Source organism: Pecten maximus, chromosome 1 (genome assembly GCF_902652985.1).
Source record: "Pecten maximus chromosome 1, xPecMax1.1, whole genome shotgun sequence".
NCBI classification, from domain to species: domain Eukaryota; kingdom Metazoa; phylum Mollusca; class Bivalvia; order Pectinida; family Pectinidae; genus Pecten; species Pecten maximus.
Window position 1 is genome coordinate 42,286,290 of NC_047015.1, and position 24,696 is coordinate 42,310,985.

Here is a 24,696-nt window from a genome sequence, read left to right on the forward strand (position 1 = left end):
CTCGGGGTGTGCTCTCGTCATAAACCGGTTCTCGGGGTGTGCTCTCGTCATAAACCGGTTCTCGGGGTGTGCTCTCGTCATTAACCATTTCTCAGAGTATACTCTCATAAATAAACCGGCTCTCAAAGTGTGCTCTCATCATAAACCATTTCTCAGAGTATACTCTCATAAATAAACCGGTTTTCGGGGTGTGCTCTCATCATAAACCGGTTCTTAGAGTGTGCTCTCGTCATAAACCGGTTCTTAAAGTGTACTCTCGTCATAAACTGGTTCTCGGGGTGTGCTCTCATCATAAACCGGTTCTTAGAGTGCGCTCTCGTCATAAACCAGTTCTAAGAGTGTGCTCTCGTCATAAACCGGTTCTCGGGGTGTGCTCTCGTCATAAACCGGTTCTTAGAGTGTGCTCTCGTCATAAACCGGTTCTAAGAGTGTGCTCTCGTCATAAACCGGTTCTCGGGGTGTGCTCTCGTCATAAACCGGTTCTCAGAGTGTCCTCTCGTCATAAACCGGTTCTCGGGGTGTGTTCTCATCATAAACCGGTTCTCGGGGTGTGTTCTCGTCATAAACCGGTTCTCGGGGTGTGTTCTCATCATAAACCGGTTCTCGGGGTGTGTTCTCATCATAAACCGGTTCTCGGTGTGTGCTCTCATCATAAACCGGTTCTCGGGGTGTGCTCTCGTCATAAACCGGTCCTCAGAGTGTGCTCTCGTCATAAACCGGTTCTCGGGGTGTGCTCTCATCATATACCGGTTCTCGGGGTGTGCTCTCGTCATAAACCGGTTCTTAGAGTGTGCTCTCGTCATAAGCCGGTTCTCAGAGTGTGCTCTCGTCATAAACCGGTTCTCGGGGTGTGCTCTCGTCATAAACCGGTTCTTAGAGTGTGCTCTCGTCATAAACCGGTTCTAAGAGTGTGCTCTCGTCATAAACCGGTTCTCGGGGTGTGCTCTCGTCATAAACCGATTCTTAGAGTGTGCTCTCGTCATAAGCCGGTTCTCAGAGTGTGCTCTCGTCATAAACCGGTTCTCGTCATAAACCGGTTCTCACTGTGTCCTCTCGTCATAAACCGGTTCTCGGGGTGTGCTCTCATCATAAACCGGTTATCGGTGTGTGCTCTCGTCATAAACCAGTTCCAAGAGTATACTCTCATCATTTACCGGTTCGCGGTTTATTTAGTTTGTATGTGTTAAGACTTCATAACATAATAATTAAAAAGCAAACAAAAACAAACTAATCCTTAATTGAAAAGACAAATCATAAAATAACCAATTTGATAAACCATTCATTTCAAAACATCGAGGTAACATTCAGTATTACATAAAATAATTATTTATTTAGTTTGGTTCACAATATTTGCCTGTCTTAGTGAATTGTTACTCCATTGTTTTTCCGAGCAGTCTTTTCTACCACATGGAATGACTTAATATTTTCAATGTTTAATGACCATGAATGAATTGGGACAATATGGGACAATAATGCAGGTGGGACAATAACACAGGTGTTTGCATGTACTGTACTTCCGGCAAACACAACACTGTCTTTAATGTATACCACAGTTCAGTTCAACACATATCATAAGATACTCTAGTCATCCCCAAATCCCCAATTTATGCCTGAACAACCTACGTTTAATGTTTGCGAACTTAAAGTCAAAATGACAACGGAACAACGTTGTTTACGGAATGTTCGTCAAGAGGGTTTCACTGAAAATAAATACTGGTTTATCATGTTTACTTTCACCAGCCTGCTAACTTTTACACAAGTCTACATAATTTGGTCTACCATATTAATATCTTGTTTACTTTCACCAACGTGTTAACGTTTACATATTTCTACACCATTTGGTCTACCATATTAATATTTTGTTTACTTTCACCAACGTGTTAACGTTTACACACTTCTACATCATTTGGTCTACCATATTCATATTTTGTTTACTTTTACCAACGTGTTAACGTTTACACATTTCTACATCATTTGGTCTACCATATTAATATTTTGTTTACTTTCACCAACGTGTTAACGTTTACACATTTCTACACCATTTGGTCTACCATATTAATATTTTGTTTACTTTCACCAACGTGTTAACGTTTACACACTTCTACACCATTTGGTCTACCATATTAATATTTTGTTTACTTTCACCAACGTGTTAACGTTTACACACTTCTACATCATTTGGTCTACCATATTCATATTTTGTTTACTTTCACCAACGTGTTAACGTTTACACACTTCTACATCATTTGGTCTACCATATTAATATTTTGTTTACTTTCACCAACGTGTTAACGTTTACACATTTCTACACCATTTGGTCTACCATATTCATATTTTGTTTACTTTCACCAACGTGTTAACGTTTACACACTTCTACACCATTTGGCCTACCATATTAATATTTTGTTTACTTTCACCAACGTGTTAACGTTTACACACTTCTACATCATTTGGTCTTCCATATTCATATTTTGTTTACTTTCACCAACGTGTTAACGTTTACACACTTCTACATCATTTGGTCTACCATATTCATATTTTGTTTACTTTCACCAACGTGTTAACGTTTACACATTTCTACACCATTTGGTCTACCATATTCATATTTTGTTTACTTTCACCAACGTGTTAACGTTTACACATTTCTACACCATTTGGTCTACCATATTCATATTTTGTTTACTTTCACCAACGTGTTAACGTTTACACACTTCTACACCATTTGGTCTACCATATTAATATTTTGTTTACTTTCACCAACGTGTTAACGTTTACACACTTCTACATCATTTGGTCTACCATATTCATATTTTGTTTACTTTCACCAACGTGTTAACGTTTACACACTTCTACATCATTTGGTCTACCATATTAATATTTTGTTTACTTTCACCAACGTGTTAACGTTTACACATTTCTACACCATTTGGTCTACCATATTCATATTTTGTTTACTTTCACCAACGTGTTAACGTTTACACACTTCTACACCATTTGGCCTACCATATTAATATTTTGTTTACTTTCACCAACGTGTTAACGTTTACACACTTCTACATCATTTGGTCTTCCATATTCATATTTTGTTTACTTTCACCAACGTGTTAACGTTTACACACTTCTACATCATTTGGTCTACCATATTCATATTTTGTTTACTTTCACCAACGTGTTAACGTTTACACATTTCTACACCATTTGGTCTACCATATTCATATTTTGTTTACTTTCACCAACGTGTTAACGTTTACACATTTCTACACCATTTGGTCTACCATATGAATATATTTTGTTTACTTTCACCAACGTGTTAAAGTTTACACATTTCTACATCATTTGCTTTATCATAATTCGGATATACTTAGCTGCCTCACTACATGATATTATCATATTGAGTCCTTTGTTCATATCAACATGCCCTTAATTCTGTCTGCTTATTTCCTGCCTTAAGACTAGATACCGGGACATCCATATTTACCCACTGCTTAAGCTCTCACGAACGACTTATGCTCCAATCTTATTCCATGGTCACAACACTCTCGCCTTCCATCGAATAGATTCATTGTTAACCCCAAGTTTCAATTTAGCGCTTTCATCAACATATATCCATGTGATCGTGTTTCTGGTACTGTTACAGTCGTGTTTCCAGAGTTGTCCTACTTCGTGGTTCATCCGAAACTTCGTTTGGATGGCGAGGCAAGACCCTCCGTTTATTATGCTGTCGGTTTTGATACTCGACCTTGGAGTTGGTCACTATGGGGTATATTTTCGTTCTTCTACACATGAGCACGTTGATAAAGTTCCTGCGGAATTTTTCATTCATTAATGTATATATTACAGGATTGTAGCAGCAACTACTCACCGCCAACCACTGTAAGAATTTACGTAGTTGTCGTATGGACTGTGTTGGACGTACGTTCGACTTTTGAATGATAATACTGAAGCATTGAAGAGGCAACCAACACAAAACATACAGGAAGACAACCACAAGCAGCATTTTGATGGCTTTCTTCTTTATCCTCAACTGATTGCTCTCGGTCGGCTGGACTGATGAACCGATAGGACGTTTAATCCACAGGCGATAGATAATGATACCGTATAGTACCGACATGACGATCAGAGGAAGTAGAAACAGCAATGTGAATGACAACCACGTCTGGAGGATTTCTCCTGCCACTCCATTCACCAACGGCTGCATGCACAGATACTTGATATGACAGCCCGACCGATACGGCACCAGCTCATACTGTTGTGCATTGGGCAAACTGGTAGCGACGGACAAAACCCAAACGAACAGCAAAAGTGCGAAAGCCTTCGTTGGACTTTGGAAGATTTTCCCTTTGAAAGGATAGACAATGGCATAGAATCTATCAAATGCAATACAACAAAGAGTCAATGAGCTGCAGGAGACCGACAAATTGTTCATGAAGGGTACCATCTTACAGGAAAAGGATCCAGATTGCCAGAACGTGGTGAATGTCACGATTATGTCAAATGGTGCAGCTGTGAGTGTGTAGAGGAGGTCGCTCACCGCCAGAGACACGATGAACACATTCGTGGTGGACCGCATATGACGGTTGAAGGCGAAGGTGAGCAGCACAAGCGAGTTACCCACTAACGACGTAAACACGATGACGCCATACAACGCTGTGAGGACGATCTTCGAGCGTTTCTCCAACTCAAAGCTCGCCAGGTACATATCCCAATCTGAGAAGAATGCCAGCATCATTTTCTCGCAAAAACTAGGGAAAAGAGTACTTGTAGTCGGATTACAACAGAGACTTTCTACATCATTGAAAAAGTTCGAGTTGCTGCCGTTTTGAACAGAAGATAAATTTAATCCGAGAGAAAATGTGGTTGAGTTATAACCGGATGTAGCATTGAATCCCGTATGTGAAGTCACACTCCCGCTACTGCTTGGGGTAGGTGAGCCTAGCATCTTGTTCTCTCGTGCAGTGAAATATCACGAGCGACTGTTCGTGCAAGTGTCTACACACGGGTTGAAGGAACAACATAAGCTACCAAAGCATAGTCCGCATTTGGATGGAAAGACGTTATTGTTTGTTTCTTGACCGACTTAATCTTTATTTATACGCGAGTTGTTTATTCTTTTAGTCAGACGAATTATACCACACCTGTACCGTTTGGTATTGAATGGTAAAGGACTACTCACCCTGTTGTTTAACGAAAAGTGACCAATCTGACGCTGTACATCAAGTGGATAGCACCACGAAGCTAACGTCACTTCCGTCCTGACCGGATGGCGGCTTCGACTTGAGGTGGATTGTCAATACTGACCAGGGGTCTGAAGAGGCAAGCAAACACCATATGTGTCAAGACGCAACAGGCAATAATGGACTCTATTTGTAGAGTTAATCCTTTTGAGCTACTTATAGTTACATGCATTGCAAATGTCATAAGAAGGCATTGTGCCACTGGATATTTGTATCATGTCTAAGTACATCCGAATAACAACTTGATGGCTAAAGAAACGTAAGCCATACAATAACAAACAATTTAACGAGCTTTGGTGATAAGGTTCGTCACGTGTCTAACCATACTGTTTCGTAAAACAAATATATCTAATTTTATTTAGTCTGTTTATTGAAATTACGCGAAATATGAGATCATTTTCTTCAAACGTTTTGAAATTTCAATATTTCTCCCATATGTGACGTCATTTATATTGAATATATTGAAGAGGAACATACTGCTATGGTCTTGTGCTTATATATAGGTAATGGTCAACTATATAGCCAATTCGGTGATATTTTCACAAGGCTATATCACTACTCTAGTGCTATAACACGTGTGAATACAATAACATGTTTATTTTGTGCAATGTATGTTGACCACACGAGCTAATTGTGTTCTCTTGAATCATGCATCTGACACATGTTTTGCCAAAATTTACAAACAGCTTCACAAATTACATGTCAACAGCAAGACCGATGGTTTGCCATGATACATACATTAATAATAATAATTAAGTTACTTCTGTTCAATCGCATCAGAGTAGTGAATTTATAGTCTTGTAAAATTGTCACTGTATTTGATATTCGGATGTCCCTTAACCACACACACTTAGTATTCGACAGAACTTAACTCCGGGAGTGATAGCATTAGAGTTAAATTCTAGGCATCACTGGGTTGAAAATTAACGGTGCATTAATAGAATAGGTGAATTAAATGTATAAAACAATAAATAACTGACTTGTTTAGTACTTGCGTTACCAGACAAAGCTATCCTCAGGATTTGTGTTGGGAGTTTGCTTCACGGACTCGTCACTCTTCTATAGTTACAGTATTATCTTCATGTTAAAACATAATCCAGACGAGAACATTATAGAGCAATGTCTTTTGATGGATATTAAATTGTTTAAATTTTCTAAATCTCCGTCAGAGTAATTATGATCGATTGAAGACAAGAATAGGTTGTTGTTCATTTTTATAGAATACCAAAACTTGAAAAGTTTAAACTATTACCGCTCTAAAAAATAGAGATTATAATTTTATCAGATAAATCCCGAAGAACTTATATCGTGATCCGCCTCTATTTTGTATGTTGGTTTCGGTCTTACAAGCGACCATTGCCAGGACGCTGATATAATTTGTTTTAATTGCTGATTTTAATTATTAGACATACTTCTAATTCCTGGATGCCATTTTCTACATTTTTGTGAGAAGCGAAAAAGAATATCTAAATGAAATCATTGTCAAAAGTGATGAGGATTACGATTATTAATGATGATTCTGTTAGATATTCTGTTAATTACATTTTATAGCAAAGTATACCGAGGCAGCTCAATCTCTCCCACAATTCATTGCGGTTCCCTGTTGACGGCTCACAAATGTAAGCCAAATAACGACGTTATGCATTATGACGTCATAGTACATGACGGAGAGCTATATGCAAATCTTAATTTTCTCATTTTCGTTTGTAAGCAGTGTTCTGATTGATCAAATCCGAAAAAGTGATATTTTCACTAGTGAAAAATATCATTTTTATAGGATGAATATTTCCCCATATTTCACTGGTAGAAATGTAATCTATTGCATGCAAGAAAGCACTCCGTTACTGTTTGTGTAACACTTTAGATGTGTACGCATTTCGATAAGCCCTGGTGATGAATGATGTATACTTGGGTAGGAACACAATCTGTGTTCTGGTTATAACATTTTATCGGGAGCAAAAATCATCAGCACTTGACTTATCGAACATACAAAACAAACACGTGCATTGCTGTATGTACAGATATCCATGTTTTTATTATATTTTTTACTGTTTCTTTTTATGACAAATTACATCCTGAATGAAAAATTGCTATCTGAGGAATGTTATACAGTACCAAATAAATATACAAGTCTTTACATGCATTGCAAACACCGTGCGTATTTCATGTCTTTTATTTGTGTTGAACCGATAAGAATGAAGAGTATACAGTAATATGATAACGAAATTTCTTTGGACGGTCTAACACTGAAGAAATAAGACATATTGATTAATAAATACTTTTAGATAACTTTGATAAGTGATTACCACTACATAAACTAAGGAGAAATCTTATAAAGTAACTCGGAAACATACATATATATTTCGGATAACACAGGGAGGGTAAATTTGGACATTTGACATGCCACACAAGCAAAATGCACTAGTTACACGCACACTAAGTGTACAAGGCGGAAATAGGATGGAAGGTATAGGCAGGTGTGGGCTATAGAGGAATATTACAGGGCTACACATGTAAGCTGGAAAAGATGTCACTAAGGACAGGTATACCTAGGACGACAAGAACATTAATTTAAAACATGGTATACATTTGATACAGATACGCATGGGTCAATAAATTCAGTTAATATATATATGGACAGATCAATGCATATTCAAGGGACGGATAAACAGAGGGAGATTTATTAGGGAAAGCCCGGTGTATACACTATGTAGAGATACGCTGGGGCGATTCGCCAGGGTCAGTCATATGTATACAGTCGGGAAGGATACACTGGCGAGATTTTCAATAGGAGTTACATGTATCGTTTGGAAGGGACACACGGGGAGATTTACCAGAAACAGTCACGTGTATATACTAGGCAGGAATACATATCGGAAGGATACCCTGGGGAGATTCACTAGGGACAGTCACATGTATACATTAGGGGGGGGGGGGGGGGGGGGATACACTGGGGAGATTCACTAGGGACAGTCACGTGTATACATCAGGGAGGGATACACTGGGAAGGTTCACTAGGGACAGTCAAGTGTGTACATTAGGGAGGGATACACTGGGGAGATTCACTAGGGACAGTCACATGTATACATTAGGGAGTGATACACTGGGGAGATTCACTAGGGACAGTCACGTGGGTATACATTAGGGAGGAATACATTGGGGAGATTCACTAGGGACAGTCACATGTGTACATTAGGGAGGAATACACTGGGAAGGTTCACTAGGGACAGTCAAGTGTGTACATTAGGGAGGGATACACTGGGGAGATTCTCTAGGGACAGTCACATGTATACATTAGGGAGGAATACACAGGGGAGATTCTCTAGTGACAGTCACATGTATACATTAGGGAGGAATACACTGGGGAGATTCACTAGGGACATTCGCATGTATACATTAGGGAGGGATACACTGGGGAGATTCACTAGGGACAGTCACGTGTATACATTAGGGAGAGATACACTGGGGAGATTCACTAGGGGCAGTCACGTGTATACATTAGGGAGGATACACTGGGGAGATTCTCTAGGTACAGTCACGTGTGTACATTAGGGAGGGATACACTGAGGAGATTCACTAGGGACAGTCACATGTATACATTAGGGAGGGATACACTGGGGAGATTCACTAGGGACAGTCACGTGTATACATTAGGGAGAGATACACTGGGGAGATTCACTAGGGACAGTCACGTGTATACATTAGGGAGAGATACACTGGGGAGATTCTCTAGGTACAGTCACGTGTGTACATTAGGGAGGGATACACTGAGGAGATTCACTAGGGACAGTCACGTGTATACATTAGGGAGGGATACACTGGGGAGATTCACTAGGGACAGTCGCATGTATACATTAGGGAGGGATACACTGGGGAGATTCACTAGGGACAGTCACGTGTGTACATTAGAGAGGGATACACTGGGGAGATTCACTAGGGACAGTCACGTGTATACATTAGGGAGGGATACACTGGGGAGATTCACTAGGGACAGTCACATGTATACATTAGGGAGGGATACACTGGGGAGATTCACTAGGGACAGTCACATGTATACATTAGGGAGGGATACACTGGGGAGATTCACTAGGTACAGTCACGTGTGTACATTAGAGAGGGATACACTGAGGAGATTCACTAGGGACAGTCACGTGTGTACATTAGGGAGGGATACACTGAGGAGATTCACTAGGGACAGTCACGTGTGTACATTAGGGAGGGATACACTGGGGAGATTCTCTAGGGACAGTCACATGTATACATTAGGGAGGGATACACTGGGGAGATTCACATGTATACATTAGGGAGGGATACACTGGGGAGATTCACTAGGGACAGTCACGTGTGTACATCAGGGAGGAATACACTGGGAAGGTTCACTAGGGACAGTCACGTGTGTACATTAGGGAGGGATACACTGGGGAGATTCACTAGGGACAGTCACGTGTATACATCAGGGAGGGATACACTGGGGAGATTCACTAGGGACAGTCGCATGTGTACATTAGGGAGGGATACACTGGGTATATTCACTAGGGACAGTCAAGTGTGTACATTAGGGAGGGATACACTGGGTATATTCACTAGGGACAGTCACGTGGGTATACAAAGGAGGGATACACTGGGGAGATTCACTAGGGACAGTCACGTGGGTATACAAAAGAGGGATACACTGAGGATGGTTACATGTATACAGTATAGAGGGATATATTAGGTATATATCAGCACAATATAAAAACATACATGTACTATGTTGACAAGAAAAAAACAACAAATCAAGAGTAGGATATTGTACAACTAGACAATTAGAGAACAAAAGCTTGTTCACTTTTCATTAATATGTAGCTATTGATTCTACCAAAAGCAGGCCAGTATATATTTGTATAATATTGTGACGTAGCCTCCTGGCCTACATATACCATCTGTTCCAACAATACGCCAGCACCAGTACACCACTCTCAATTCCTGGCCTTTTATCATACCCAAGTCTTCACATTTCTTTGCATAGCATTGTTACCAATGAATCTGATTAGATTGCCTGGCAACAACATTTAGTCACAACCATGTTTGGTCAAATCAATTTCGACTTTGGATCATGATAGAAAGACAATACTGTCTCTGACATTAATACTAACATCAATAGCAGGTCTACTGACAACGTTATGTCATGGACATCAATAGCAGGTCTATTGACAACATTATGTCACGGACATCAACATTGACATCAATAGCAGGTTTACTGACAACGTTCTATCTCGGACATCAATAACATGTCTACTATTATGTCATGGCCTTCAATAGCATGTCTACTGACAACATTATGTCTCAGACATCAATACTGACATCAGTAGCAGATCTAAAGACAACATTATGTATCAGAAAACAATACTGACATCAAAAGCAAGTCAATTTGTACACATGATGATTTCCCCTTGTCAAATTATTAAGATGTTCTCTTGAGGTTAAGCCATCCATGCCGAGATAACAATTACATTACTGTAGCTATTCTTGACTAGTACAATGTTGAAGCATTTATAAGCAGCTTTTTTATATTAATCATTTCTTGTTATTTAAACAAGCTTCTTAGCACTCCATGCTTATAATAATGGGAGTATTATTGAACACTGTTTAATTATTAAACAACCAAATGAAAACTGTCCCTATTAACCCTCCGATAAAATTACATTCTGAAAACGTTTCCTGACCATCTAGGATTTCTTTGCTGTATGTTAATCATGTGGTATGTTATCAATATATATTATGTTATAATCTGGATATTGATGTAAATTCACGTTACTAGGAAAAGTTCAGACCTTTTCTCGGAAGTGCCCGACAATACCCAAATCAATATTAACTAGGAAATCTAATTGAGGTAGAACTTGTCTAGTCCACATCTTACAAAGCAAATAGCAGTGACAGCTGAGACAATATAGCGGACGGTAAGTTACTTACTGAAATAAGTTACAGAGATGAGTGATTATGAACAATACCAGCATCAAAGAATAGCTTGATAACCAAGAAGTTTTGAAGATAAAAACAATTACCCAAGGGGAACATTTTCCCAGTATTCATCACCTTAAACAAAGATCACTTGCATCACAAGATAACGAAAACCAATAGTATATAACCTTTAAATGGCCAAGGCTAATTTACTTCATACAGTTAATCAGATCGAAATTGTGAAGGGATAAAATATTAAGTGCCAATAAGAAATACAATGCCAATGATGCCTGTAGACTGATGATGCCTGTAGACCGATGCCAGTGGACTGATGATGCCTGTAGACTGATGATGTCTGTTCGACTGATGATGCCTGTAGACTGATGCCAGTAAACTGATGATGCCTGTATATGTAGACCGATGCCAGTAAACTGATGATGTCTGTAGACTGATGATGCCTGTAGACTGATGCCAGTAAACTGATGATGCCTGTAGACCGATGCCAGTTGACTGATGATGCCAAGGGATACACGATCACAGATAGTGAACCCAGTAAAAAATGAGGCTAGTAGATCTGACACAAGCATATGTTTTTTTACACATCATACTTGCTATCATGTCAGTATTAAGGTCATACAAAAGACAACAAAGTACCAAGGCTTGGCGGCTATCCCCCCCAAAAAAAGATGAATGCAGAAAACAAATAAACTTTTGTGACTGAAAATTAAATCAATGTAAATGTGTATCCATGTATATAATTGTCTCAAACAATGCCTGCTTTGTGACAGTTCCATGTCAATTCAATTCCATGTTTGTCCGTCGAGAATTAAATCAACCAATTAACATAAGGTCAATGTCTGTCTATTGAGAATAATATTAATTATCTCAATGTCTGTCCTATGAGAATTCAGTCAATCAATTAAGTAAAACCTAATGTCTGTCCTTGGAGAAAAAGTCCCAAATAAGTTAATGTTTGTCCCATCACAAATCTGTTTCAGTACAGTAACAATTAGCCAAAATGTCTGTCCTTGATTAGGTGTCACTCACTGTTTATTTTTGCGACAATTAAGTCAATGTCTGTCCTTAAACATAACCATACAAGTATCTGAATCAAACGATAATCAACGTAACACAAGTGTCCTCTAAAGGAACATTAATAATAACATGTCAAAAATCCAACAATAGGTTAAATAAGAAAATATACTCAAACATTACAAGATTTCATTCTTAAAATTGGATATATAAAAAGGGTCAATATAAAACAGTGCAAGAAACACAGGATCCGATCAATATCGTATGATCAGAAAAATATAGGAAAAACTGTCCATCTCTAACAAAAATGGCTGCTCAACTCAACGATGGATAGTTAGCTGTATAGGGTAAAATAGACTAGAATACAGATCTATCACATATAACTAGTATCTTCTTACAAATTAGGAATTATATACATACAAAAATAACCTTTAAATAACACATATTTTTTTTAAATGGTATTTTACATAAAAATAATATTTCAATATTAAGACAGTGTAAAATTGACCTTCAAACACAAATCCCCACGATTGTTATACAATGTTATAATAGTCAGTGAGAACGGTTTGTCCCCAACAGTCACAGGAAGTCTATCTATAGAATCACTAAAACATGACACATACATTTACATACTAGACTGATCTACTATATTTATACAGCTTATAATGTACAGCAACATGCTCTCTATTATTTTTAAAAAAAAATTTTTTTATTTGATTTTAGTTTTTTGCTTCAGTTAATAGTTATACAGAGTTAAAACTAAGGGGGAAATGTTGTTAACGGCCAAAAGCATGCTATTTTTCATTAAAATATCAAATATTACTCAGTTAACACAGAAGTGTTGTTTTTTTAATCTAATATCAATTTATTGTTTAAAATATAATATTTTTTGTAATATTTTCAAATGATAAACGATATGTACAGCATGAGGGATCCTTATTTTTCAATATTTGACAAACACAAATATCAAATTTTATATGAAAACACACAAAAAAAATACACATAGGTTAATGTCTAAAATAGGTTATTATAGTAGAACACTTGTATGGTATACATAAATATAACACAAAAACCGTGATACATACATCATGTACAGGTAACTATGGGTTACAGACACCACCAGCTGTGACCGACAGAAACAAACCATATCCCACAACCACCAGAGCCCACCCAACATGGCGGCCGGAACACAATTACCTAACAATAAATAAGGACTGGCCTAAACATGTCTGACATACAGCAATATTCTGACCTATATGTTAGAACTTTGTAGTACTGGAAGACATGGGTTAAATATCATAATATATAGATTGCACTGGGTTATGTTATGTTAATAATGAATACATCAATTAAGATCTAGTTTGTGTTATGAAATTGAACTACTGGAGTAGCACTAACTAAATGTAAGTAAAATTATTCACGATTTCAATTGTCAAGGTTAAATAACGATCTCACTTGCGAAAAAAATAATTTGTAAAATGTATAGAATTCACAGTTGTGTGACCGATGGTCAGAACGATCCTCCTTCCCTGGAATAACATATAACACAAAAGCCATGTTGTTCTTTGGCTTAAAGGTGTAAACTACCATATTGTTCCTGTTTTAATGTCAAAACAGAACACCAACACTTCCTAGTCAGCATGGTGGTTACTGTCAGCTGGTCTGACTGAGTAGGGCTTCAATGCAGGCACAGTAACACAGCATGTACTGGTCCTGTTAAAATAAAAACATTTTCAAAGTTAAGTGAGTCTATAGACTTTCAGATGTATATCTATACCACTATGTATGTCTAATTATATCCTTACGTAACTGTTAGATTACATGTATATCTAAACCTTGCTAATATTTTATATTGAAAGATTTTTTTTTTTTTTTTTTTAACACAAACCACAATTGAAAACTGTATTTGTTAGCTTTCAAAACATCTATTTCTTTGGTCAAACAAGTGGTACTGAGCTTAGAAATTTCTTCACTATTCACCGATGAGACGAATGTGTACAGCAAGTTGTCTAACTTTCAACTCAATAGCACTTTTATAAAGCTGACCTTACAGTTATGTTCCATCGTCAAATAGTGAACAGTCATCAAGGCTCATATTTCATTCAGTGTTTGAATTAAAGATAAACATCCTTTTGCAATATATAAACACTGAATTGATAAATCTCCCCCCCCCCCCCCCCCAAAAAAAAAAAATCCCCTATATCTCCTCAGTGTATGCAGTGTATGGTATAGAGAGAGACTCACCTTGGTCCTTTTCATTCCAGGTCTCTATACTGCCTTATATATCCTGTCTGTATGTACTTTTACCCCTAATCATTTTGTATCTATAACTCCCGCCCCCCAGTATAGAGATAGACTCACCTTGGTCTGTATCATTCCAGGTCTCTGTCGTCTCAACTCTTTCACTATCTCGAAGATATCACACTGAAAACACAGTAAAAATCTGTGAACTACAAAAGCTACCTTAATGGATTGACTCAGTACACTTCAAACTTTGCCTCAAATTTTCCTCTCATGTCATAGAACAGTCATCTAAATGGATACAAATATGTGTTCATCTTTTTTCTGATTTCTGTTGTACAAGTAATTCTTATAATGATGAGAAATAATTATATCCTAAAAATATTTACATCCTCTCTGGTGAAAATAATTATATCCTATCAGATAAAAATACTTATATCCTCTCAGGTAAAAATACTTATATCCTAACAGGTAAAAACAATTATTTCCTCTTAGATAAAAAAACATCCTACTAGATAATATCCAGACAATGAACTTACTGAACAGCTTTGTTCTATCTGTGCCAGAGCCATGTCTACCGTGATGAAGGCACCTGTCCTCCCTATACCCGCACTACAGTGCACCACAAGTGGTCCTGTCGTGTGGTACGCATGAACCAATTGCATACACTGTAACAGCAAAGACTCATAACATAAATCACATGTGAAGTCTCGCCATATCCTTTCCAAGAGAGTATTAGCAATTTAATGATGATAAGAATGACATCAGAGGTATAATTAATATATCACCCTATTTGTACCCTAAAACTATTTGACAGAGATTCTGAGCTACTTGATTATCTGTTCACACGTCTAAGATCAATGTAACCTTTTTGCACAAACATGAATTAACAATTTAATTCTGTCACTTCAAGTAAAATCATAAATGGGACAATAAAAACATGGGAGAAAGTCAGGGCCAAATGTATTAATATTCTACACGATCATGTGATAAGGAAGTTGCCATATAGATTCTGATTATTCATAAAGGTATCCTACATGTCATGCTCACCTGTAAGATAGGTATGGCAGAGTCTGGGACACCGTGATCTGGCCACGTGATATAATTGATATGGCGTATATCCCGAATCTCCCTCGTGGTGACATTTTCAATTTGAATGTGTCGAACATCTAAATGTTCAGTGGACTGGAATGATTTCAAGCTCACTTTGTATTGGCTGAAAATCAAATGTTGCTTGATAAGTCTAAACGATGCTACTTTCTAAGTAATAAACAAGACAATGACAATGGATCCTATGTCATTAGAAGTCCTATTAATTAGTATGGTACAATAATGCTGACACAGAGCAAATTTTATCACACAACCACTTTTATCAGAATAAATAAAATAAATCTATTAGTTGCCAAGTAACAAGCAGCATAATGAGGAAATTAATGGTTAATTTACATCTCATTCTGATACAAGAACAGCATCAATGAATATGTGTTAAAATGAGGACTGTGAAGGACTCACCTGTCACACACGAACAATGGTGTCTCCATGGAGTCTGGCCAGTACCGATGACACTTGACTTTACGTGACTCAACATCCTGTGTCAACATGGTGATGACACTGACAGTCTGTTCCCAAACCATCTGCCAGAAGTCCTCCGAGGTATTAGGTAGTGGACCCTGGCAAGCAATGTAGTGGCACTCTGTGTTGGCCACATTCAAAATAATGTGGCTTGCGTTCACATAATCATTCTCGCTACAGAGCTCTACACGGTTCAGGTCATCTGAAATCAGGTACAATTTCAACTTCATTTGTGTGGAGTAAACCATCATCAATAAGTACTGTATCCAGTAAAATATTCAGTAAAATATTTTAAGTATATTTGTCAGAATAGAAACTTTCTAACTACACACTCCTTTCAGAATACAATCACAAATATTTCTCACAAAGCACTGAAATTAGTCTTTTCACAGATGACATTTTCTCTTGGTAAACTTACATGGCAGAACATTTCTGAATCTGTTTCTTGACTTGTTCTCTGGCAGTCTTCCTACAGAACAGTTGTCACTCATCTTGACCAGGCGGAGCTCCTGTTGAAATATTAAATCATTATTCAGACATGAATTGTGAACTGAAATGCCTCACATAAAACAATCTCAATTAAAGGGTTTATAACATCCAAGATAAAATCTTTGCTGCGAAGTTGTGATATAGTCTATCTGCCGTTAATATATGTACATTTATTTATTAAACATTTATACTATCCAAGATCAAAGCCAAGCTCAAAAGTTGTGATTTTTTCGAACCTGGGTAAAAATATGTTATAGTTTTAAACTAATCACATTGTAACAGGATTGGAGATCTTTGATGTACCTTATACTCCTCCATGGGATCATCATGTTCTATCTTGCGCTGAAGAAGTGGAATCAGGCCGGTGACATTGGCAGCATGTTCCTCTGTAACTAACAACAATGGCAGAGAGTCGAGCCACTCATTAGTAATCTGTTGAGGTATCTCAACATCAATTTTCCTTGCTTTAGCTTCTATAAGGAATGTTGTACTCAAACTGGCCTCATTCCTACTCTCTATCTCTGCTGCTTCCACATCAGAATCATGGTAGCTCGCTTTCTGTCTAGCTGACCGAGATGCAGTTTCTGACATCTCCTCCTTCAGTTCAGTAGGTTCCAGCTCAATGGTTTCCTCTGCAGCTAAGAGTTTCTCAGCCTCATACACAAGTGCATGCATGTCATCCTCGTCCGAGTCGTATACAGAACCCTCCCTGTCCGACCCTGTGTAGGTGACAGGTTCCACATGATTTACCTCAGATGTCCTATAGTCAGATTCAGATTTGAGTGTGTTCATACTATCGTCCTCCATTATCACTGGCGGTGTCATCAACTCCAGCTGCCTTGAGGGAAGCCTACAATACAGAGTATCAAAATTAAACCTTCACAGTCTTGTTTCTGAAAATATTAAATGACTGTACAAACATGTTAATGAAAAAACTTGCATATTAGAATTGACAATTAATAGCAAGAAAGATCAAATGGCCTTTATTGCTCATAGGCAGATCAGCAAAATAAATGTGCAATATTATTAATGCCAAAAAACGAACTTTGCTTCGATCAACTCAGCTTTTTTTTTTACCTTGAGATAGTAACCGTCACCCTGTCCTCTGCCTTCTTCAGCATGGCCACAGCTTTGGTGTGTGTAAAGCCTACTAGGGCTTCATCATTTATCTGTGGTCATAGCAAAAATCAGCACAACTTAAAATATAATCAAAGTTATGATATTTAAATTCAGGGAATCATATTCAGTTTAATTAATAGAATCATTATTTAGAAAATTAATTTAAATATGTTTAATTGGTAGGTTTAAAGATACTAATATCTTTTTTATCTTGACTTGAAGCAGGTTGGGTCTATTTTTTTTTTACCTACCTGTACCAGTCTGTCCATAATACACAGACGGCCATCTTGCTGGGCCACACTTCCGTCAGCAATGGATCTGATGAATACACCTGTTTGATTGTCCTTCTCTGCCGTCACCAGACTGATTCCCAGCTCTGTTCCTTTAGGCTTTTCAAGTTCTACCTTCATCAATCCTACCTGTAAAATACAAATTGTTACAGTGAGGTCTTCCTTCTGCCAATCATGGTTTCTTAAACATTTTCAAAAATAAAACCATTGAACAGATATCGGTTCCGTCTACAGTTTCCATTTTTCTTGAAGAAATGAGACCTTTGTGATTGTAACAGAGGTAGTTATTGATGAGATTGGGACAGTTATTGATTATATTTGAGGTAATTATTGTTTACATTTGAGGTAATTATTGATTATATTTGAGGTCACTATTGATTATATTTGAGGTAATTATAGTTTACATTTGAGGTAATTATTGTTTATATTTGAGGTCACTATTGTTTACATTTGAGGTAATTATTGATTATATTTGAGGTCACTATTGATAATATTTGAGGTAATTACTGATTATATTTGAGGTATTTATTGATTATATTTGAGGTCACTATTGATTATATTTGAGGTCACTATTGATTATATTTGAGGTCACTATTGATTACATTTGAGGTAATTATTGATTATATTTGAGGTCACTATTGATTATATTTGAGGTCACTATTGATTATATTTGAGGTAATTATTGATTATATTTGAGGTCATTATTGATTATATTTGAGGTATTTATTGATTATATTTGAGGTTTTTATTGATTATATTTGAGGTCATTATTGATTATATTTGAGGTCACTATTGATTATATTTGAGGTAATTATTGATTATATTTGAGGTAAGTATTGATTATATTTGAGGTAATTATTGTTTACATTTGAGGTCACTATTGATTATATTTGAGGTCACTATTGATTATATTTGAGGTATTTATTGATTATATTTGAGGTAATTATTGATTATATTTGAGGTCACTATTGATTATATTTGAGGTAATTATTGATTATATTTGAGGTCATTACTGATTATATTTATATAATGCCTATGCTAGTGATGGAACACAGGAGATCTGGTTTCCTAGTCTAACACTCAACCTACCAAGTTTAAGAAAAGTTCTCTCTAGCCGAGCAGTATATTGCGGATACTATAAACTGTACCAGGGTTACATGATCATAAAAATATCATTAATGACAATAAAATTATTACTCACATTACTAAACAGAGACGAATTTCCTTCAAAATCTTCTACAGACGCCGGCCTTTCCAAGGGGGATACATCTCTCCCCTTGGTAGCTGTTTGTTGCACTGCATTTTGGGATTCCGAGTACTCACTGGTACTACATTCTCCGGAGGACTGAGCTGCATCGCTAGTCTCCGGAATGTCAGATAGGGCACGGCGAAGATCCCTATCTTTACTCCCAAGACACCGGGGGTTCTCTTCTTCACTCTCCGTGTCTTGCTCATCAAGGTTTTTATCCTGGCCTTCCAAAAAGGAAAATAGAGCATCTGTCTTCTTGACAGCTTCTCCCTATAACAATGTAAGATACAGTTGGTAAACGAAAATTTTACCTCTGAACAGACCATCAAATAACCCTCTGATGGATGAAATTTAGTCACATAATCTCCTAACCGAAAACTGACACCTGCTCTCGTTCAATTCTAAGACGGGATATAATTTATAACATTTGAATCTGCATGCGTCAGTTAAGATTACCGATACTTCCAAACAATAATTCATGGCAGATGAAAATCAGTTCCTAGGACATTCCTTTTGAAACCATTACCTGGGAGAATGGCTCTGTATCGCTTTCTCCCATATTGTGGTGTGAAACCTTTTCACCACCACTATTCTCGGAGTTATCTGCTCTTGGTTGCTGGGGTCTGTAGACCCTTAGCTGGACAAGTTGGGGAGCTTGTCTGAGGTAAGTTACTGCCTCGAAATGGTTCATCTCGGCCACATTAATATCATTCACCTGGAAAGAGTACACGCAGTGGTATTATAAACCTCAATATTAAATCAATTTAAATTTTTGAACATGTTTGAATAAAGTCTATATGCTCAGCTATGATACAAACATTCAAGTAGTCAAGATGGCAGATATATGACACTTAAAGTAATTTGATCAATGAAGGAGTCACCTGCCTTAAACTTTCATGTGAGGCTTGCAAGTGTATTTTCATGAGAACTTTTACACCTTACATTACCTTCTTAAGTTGGCAAGCTTTTGAAGGAGTGACCTTCCAGGTACATTACCTTGATGAGCTTGTCGCCAGGTTTAAGCCGGCCATCAGAAAGTGCAGGGTCCTGTAGTATACCCTTGATGTAACAGCCCCCGGTCCTACCTACTCCACCAGTTACTGTGAAGCCTAAACCTTTCCCTTCAGCCTTTCTCAAGATCACTTCTAATTCCTGCCAAAACAACCATGAAGTGATCGAAGGCATTGAAAAGTAGCAAAGATCAAAACAGTTGTTTTTTTTCTCAATGTAAGTAGTGCTATGCATTGTGAACTTGTGAGAATGTAACCTATCTGTTCAGTAGAAAAACAATTGCCTTTATCAAATACATTATACTTTCATCTGGGAAAAAGGAAAATGGTTGAATCTGATCATATAATTTAAGAAATTAAAGTCTGCATGCGAATAAGATTATTTTCCATACTTCTGGTTGGAGAATATCCCCTTCCTCTTCTGACTCAGAACCACTTTCTTCTTCCTGTAATGAAGTTTGAGACTCATGGATACTTTGGAACTCTTCGCTCTTGGAGGTGAAGTGTCTCGGTGACACAGATTCAGACCTCTCTGACTGGGCATCATATTCAGTCGAGCTCAGAGTTGTCTGTATAGCTCCTAGATCCTGGTTGGACAACTTTGTATCCTTCAATGGTGACCTTACTATGGACTTGCCCGAACCCTCACTATCCTGTGAATCTGGACTTGGCGACCTTTCACCTTCTTCCTCCTGAACTCCCTCCTCCTCCTCCTCACTGAAAGTTGTGCTAATTTCCAGGGACTGCTGTGATTCTGTCTCATCAGGAAGGGACCAAATCTCAGTACCCTCCATAGTTGGGGGAGGACTAACAGGCAGTGGAGGAGGGGGACTTTCAGATGTCTGATTATCACCCTGTTCCCGTGGGGATGTGAACCCTGAAGGGGGAGTTATTACAGACTCCCTATATAGGATTGGCTCCTCCTCAGACTCAGTCTCATACGGTGACTGTGCCTTTCTGGGGCTCGATGAATTTGATGACAGTGACGGTTCACTTGTCCGTGAATCTTCATTCTAAAAAGATAACAGAGAATACTTACATTGTATATTGTAATATAATTTTTGTACATCACATTTGGCAGCAAACCCTCTAGATTTGTTTATATGCAACAAGAAGTTCCCTTCACCATAGGATGTTCAAGATCAAACTTGGTTAAAATCTCTTTATTAGTCTAGTAGAGAAATAGGAGGATTTTAAAGTCTTCATCCCAAATGAAACTACCGGTAGTGGAATATTTTTCTTTTCCCCCAAAAGTGTCATACTAGCTAATTATGCAATAGTAACGCCTTTCAACTAAGGATGTTTAAGACAATTAAGAGTTTGTACAGGAATTGGAATATGAAATAAAACACCTATTTAGAGCATTTTAGGGTCTTTTTCAGTAAAAATAAAGAGCCTGTTACATTATTGTAAAACCTTTCCAGCACTTGGAATTTACAAGCACTAATAAAGTACTAGCATCCTTTTTTTCTATAAGAATTTAGAATTTAAAAAATTGATTTTTAACAATTAGGAGAGCATGCACCTGATCCTAGTTTTTTTTTATCTTCACCACCAAGAGAAACACACCTGTTTTTGACAACACATACTGTCGGTATATAATCTTTCGTTTTCTAATCAGACCAAATGGTCAAATACATGTACCCTTTCTCCTTACAGAAGAAGAATTTTAAAGGTTTCAATTGACCTATCATTATGCCTTGATCCTCTTCCCACAGGTTGTCTATACTCTCTAAATATACAACTAGACCCTATCAGCCAAAAATACTTGTTGCCTATAGACAAGCATTGATTAATGAAAAAGTTGATGGTATGATTTTTCTTTTCCAGGTGAGCTGAAAATGAAGTTTAACAAAAAGCTAATTATCATCATAATTTTTCATCTACCAGGTATACAAACAACAACATTAGCTAATCTTGTACAACAAATGCATCAATTTTGTTCCTATAGTGAGCCTATTCCTAGAATTGTAATACCTTTTTAATTAATATTCCCAGAAAAATATCCTAAATGTGTCTCCCATAAATAAACCTCCCAATATGTACCTAATTCTCGTAATATATTTATGAAATTATGTGCAAAATTAGTGTTAAGTAGCTTTAATTATCAGAGAGAAAAAAAATATAGAAATTTTAAATTAGTCAGTGCCTTTAAATGAAAAAAAAGGCTCAAAAAGCAAACAAGAAGCATGCTAGAAAATGTCTAAAAAACAAAAGTGCCCACCCCATGCAAATTGAGTGACTTTTAATTTGTACATAGCAACATTGATACCCGGAAACATTAACTAATCAAAAGTATTCTAAGTTTTCTAACTAGACATTTATATAAAGTTCAATAAAAAGTCCTACAGAAATGAAGCCACTAAAGTGATGACATTAGTTTGGGACAGGTCGGATGTGAAAGACAAGCCTAAAATAGTCAAGTGTGATCTTCTCTCTGTCACCCTGAATAAAGACCTCCAATTAAATTTCGTGTGAAAAGTTCTTTCACCTCAAAACTTATCACCTCAAAACCTTATCATGTGTAAAACTTGATATTTTCTATAATATTGGTGAATGTGAATACAAATTAAACCTGTTTTTGAGTTCATGATATGTATACTTGTCCAAATGGATCAATCTATCGGCTTTAATATATGTACTGCTAGGGACGGATGATAGTCTATTGTCTGCCCATAGCAATATATTAAAACGTATATCAGAATCATTTGGACTATAGATCATGTATACCAGCTTTTCATTTAAAACACAACACAATCTTATCAGGACATGATAAACTAAATTTGTTGAGGGCTTTGGAAGATGTCCTGTGTACAAACTTTTCACTTTAAGATGTAGTCCTGTGTGACGTTTTATCTGCATGATTACCACTAAAATCAAATCCAATTTAGAACCGACAAAATGGTTTCATACTAAACTCCCTACTCGAGTGTGAGTATAATTAGAAAATAAATTTAATGAATGAAACATTTTAATTTAGAATCAGTTCCTTTATAATCTGAAAACAAACAAATATCAATTAAAATCATATCAAATATCTAACTTGAATTTTTCACTTTACCAAATAAAAAAAAATTCCTTAATATACAACTGGATACATTTAAACACAAATTCTATGTTAATGATACAGATTTCACGTCTCATTTGAATGATTTAAGAAACTTGACATGTATATTGTACAACTTATTTGTTTGTATGCACATAATGATAACAGTGAATATATTTGTTTTTATATCTTGTCAAATGTGAATACCTAAAATACTGAAGTGATGTTGATACCTTAGAAGTATCTGCAATATAATACCGGTACCACTTCAGGTCCTTCAATACATGTAAATGGTATCCATGCTTTCAATACACCAGGTAATGAAATATTATCTAATATAGGAAAAGTTGTGTGTATCAAGAGGATGCATGCACGAAAATATTTTGAAGAATCCCACAGAGCTTGTATTGAATTAACCTGCTGTCTGATAATAAAGTACCAAGTATATAATATTCATGCAGCTTGCTTGAGAAATCCTGTGCATTACATACTACAGGTATGTCTACCAATGAATACACGACATTTGCTGTCCAGTACATGTATTCAATTTGTCCCTCCAGCATGTTTTCAGTACTTGTCCCTCCAGCATGCTTTCAGTATTTGTCCCTCCAGCATGCTTTCGGTATTTGTCCCTCCAGCATGCTTTCAGTATATGTCCCTCCAGCAGACCTTGTTATTCAGTATTTTTTCCAAGCATGTGTATACATTTGTGTTATTGTAAAACTTTGAAGCATATGATGTAGTAATATATCACAAGCCCCATAGTAATGATATCACTATTACATATTAAGTGCCTTTTTTATGCAGAGAGCACAGACGTACACACATGTGTAGGTTACTAATTAGATTTGTTAATGAAGTGAAAGTTCAGGGAAGGTGCAATAAAGGTAAAAATAATCCCAACTTTAAATGAGGCTAAATTCTGACCATTACAATGTGTATTTAATTATTTATGGGTTCCAATAATTAAATCTTATAGTCCCCTGCTCTGTAATGATTACGCTTCTTGAATTTGTTTTTGTTTATTTGAAGGATATGTCTGAAATCAAATTCATTTCCTCATAATTATATACAAAGACAAATAAATAAGCCTTGTTGGCGACAACAAAACTTTCCTTTTTGCTTGAGTGTTGACAAACTTTGGCATTAAGTACATACATACATGACAGATAGAAAGGAAACCTATAGTTCTCAAGGTTTCACCAGTAGGGGACTAATAGGATGGATATAGCAATTTGGTTGATTCAGCTATTTTCACAAGGAAGTAATGAAAATAACAGTGGGAGTAGTAATATCTACAAGGTATTTTCAAATTAGTTTTTTACTAACATATAACTGATAGCTGACTATTTTCAATTAGTTTTTTACTAACATGGCTGATAGCTGACTAACTCTTCAGACAGAGAGTCATTGCAAAGGCAAGGGTATAATAAATTCAATGTGTTATTTTTGTATAGAATTAAAAAGGGTATAT

The 24,696-nt window shown here is 36.9% G+C and overlaps 3 protein-coding genes and 1 long non-coding RNA gene across 4 annotated transcripts in view; 1 reads left to right on the forward strand and 3 right to left on the reverse strand.

Annotated features, from left to right (window-relative positions):
- Positions 1 to 422: 422 nt before the first annotated feature.
- Positions 423 to 893, reverse strand: LOC117343976. Its single transcript, XM_033906595.1, has one exon. It carries the CDS (start codon positions 891 to 893, stop codon positions 423 to 425), a length of 471 nt encoding a protein of 156 aa, XP_033762486.1.
- Positions 894 to 3,261: 2,368 nt separating this feature from the next.
- On the reverse strand, positions 3,262 to 6,379 carry LOC117334144 (QRFP-like peptide receptor). Its single transcript, XM_033893613.1, has one exon. The coding sequence runs from the start codon at positions 4,937 to 4,939 to the stop codon at positions 3,632 to 3,634; it is 1,308 nt and encodes a 435-aa protein (XP_033749504.1). The 5' UTR covers positions 4,940 to 6,379; the 3' UTR covers positions 3,262 to 3,631.
- Positions 6,380 to 9,767: 3,388 nt separating this feature from the next.
- On the forward strand, positions 9,768 to 13,239 carry LOC117334160. The gene is made up of 2 exons (XR_004534051.1): positions 9,768 to 10,380; positions 10,419 to 13,239. It is a non-coding gene; the product is annotated as an uncharacterized LOC117334160 (long non-coding RNA).
- Positions 12,911 to 24,696, reverse strand: part of LOC117334152 (tyrosine-protein phosphatase non-receptor type 13-like) — a 53,034-nt gene continuing 41,248 nt past the window's right edge. Inside the window, 13 exon segments of the mRNA XM_033893623.1 lie at positions 12,911 to 13,919; positions 14,568 to 14,630; positions 14,987 to 15,115; positions 15,498 to 15,663; positions 15,960 to 16,221; positions 16,438 to 16,528; positions 16,812 to 17,358; positions 17,586 to 17,677; positions 17,879 to 18,046; positions 19,119 to 19,436; positions 19,693 to 19,881; positions 20,163 to 20,318; positions 20,569 to 21,189. Coding sequence (XP_033749514.1) covers positions 13,860 to 13,919; positions 14,568 to 14,630; positions 14,987 to 15,115; positions 15,498 to 15,663; positions 15,960 to 16,221; positions 16,438 to 16,528; positions 16,812 to 17,358; positions 17,586 to 17,677; positions 17,879 to 18,046; positions 19,119 to 19,436; positions 19,693 to 19,881; positions 20,163 to 20,318; positions 20,569 to 21,189 — 2,862 coding nt within the window. The 3' untranslated portion in view covers positions 12,911 to 13,859.

Excerpts from the sequence above, each read along its gene's own strand:
- LOC117343976 (XM_033906595.1), bottom strand. The coding sequence starts at position 893 with ATGACGAGAGCACACTCTAAGAACCGGTTTATGACGAGAGCACACCCC.
- LOC117334144 (XM_033893613.1), bottom strand. The coding sequence starts at position 4,939 with ATGCTAGGCTCACCTACCCCAAGCAGTAGCGGGAGTGTGACTTCACAT.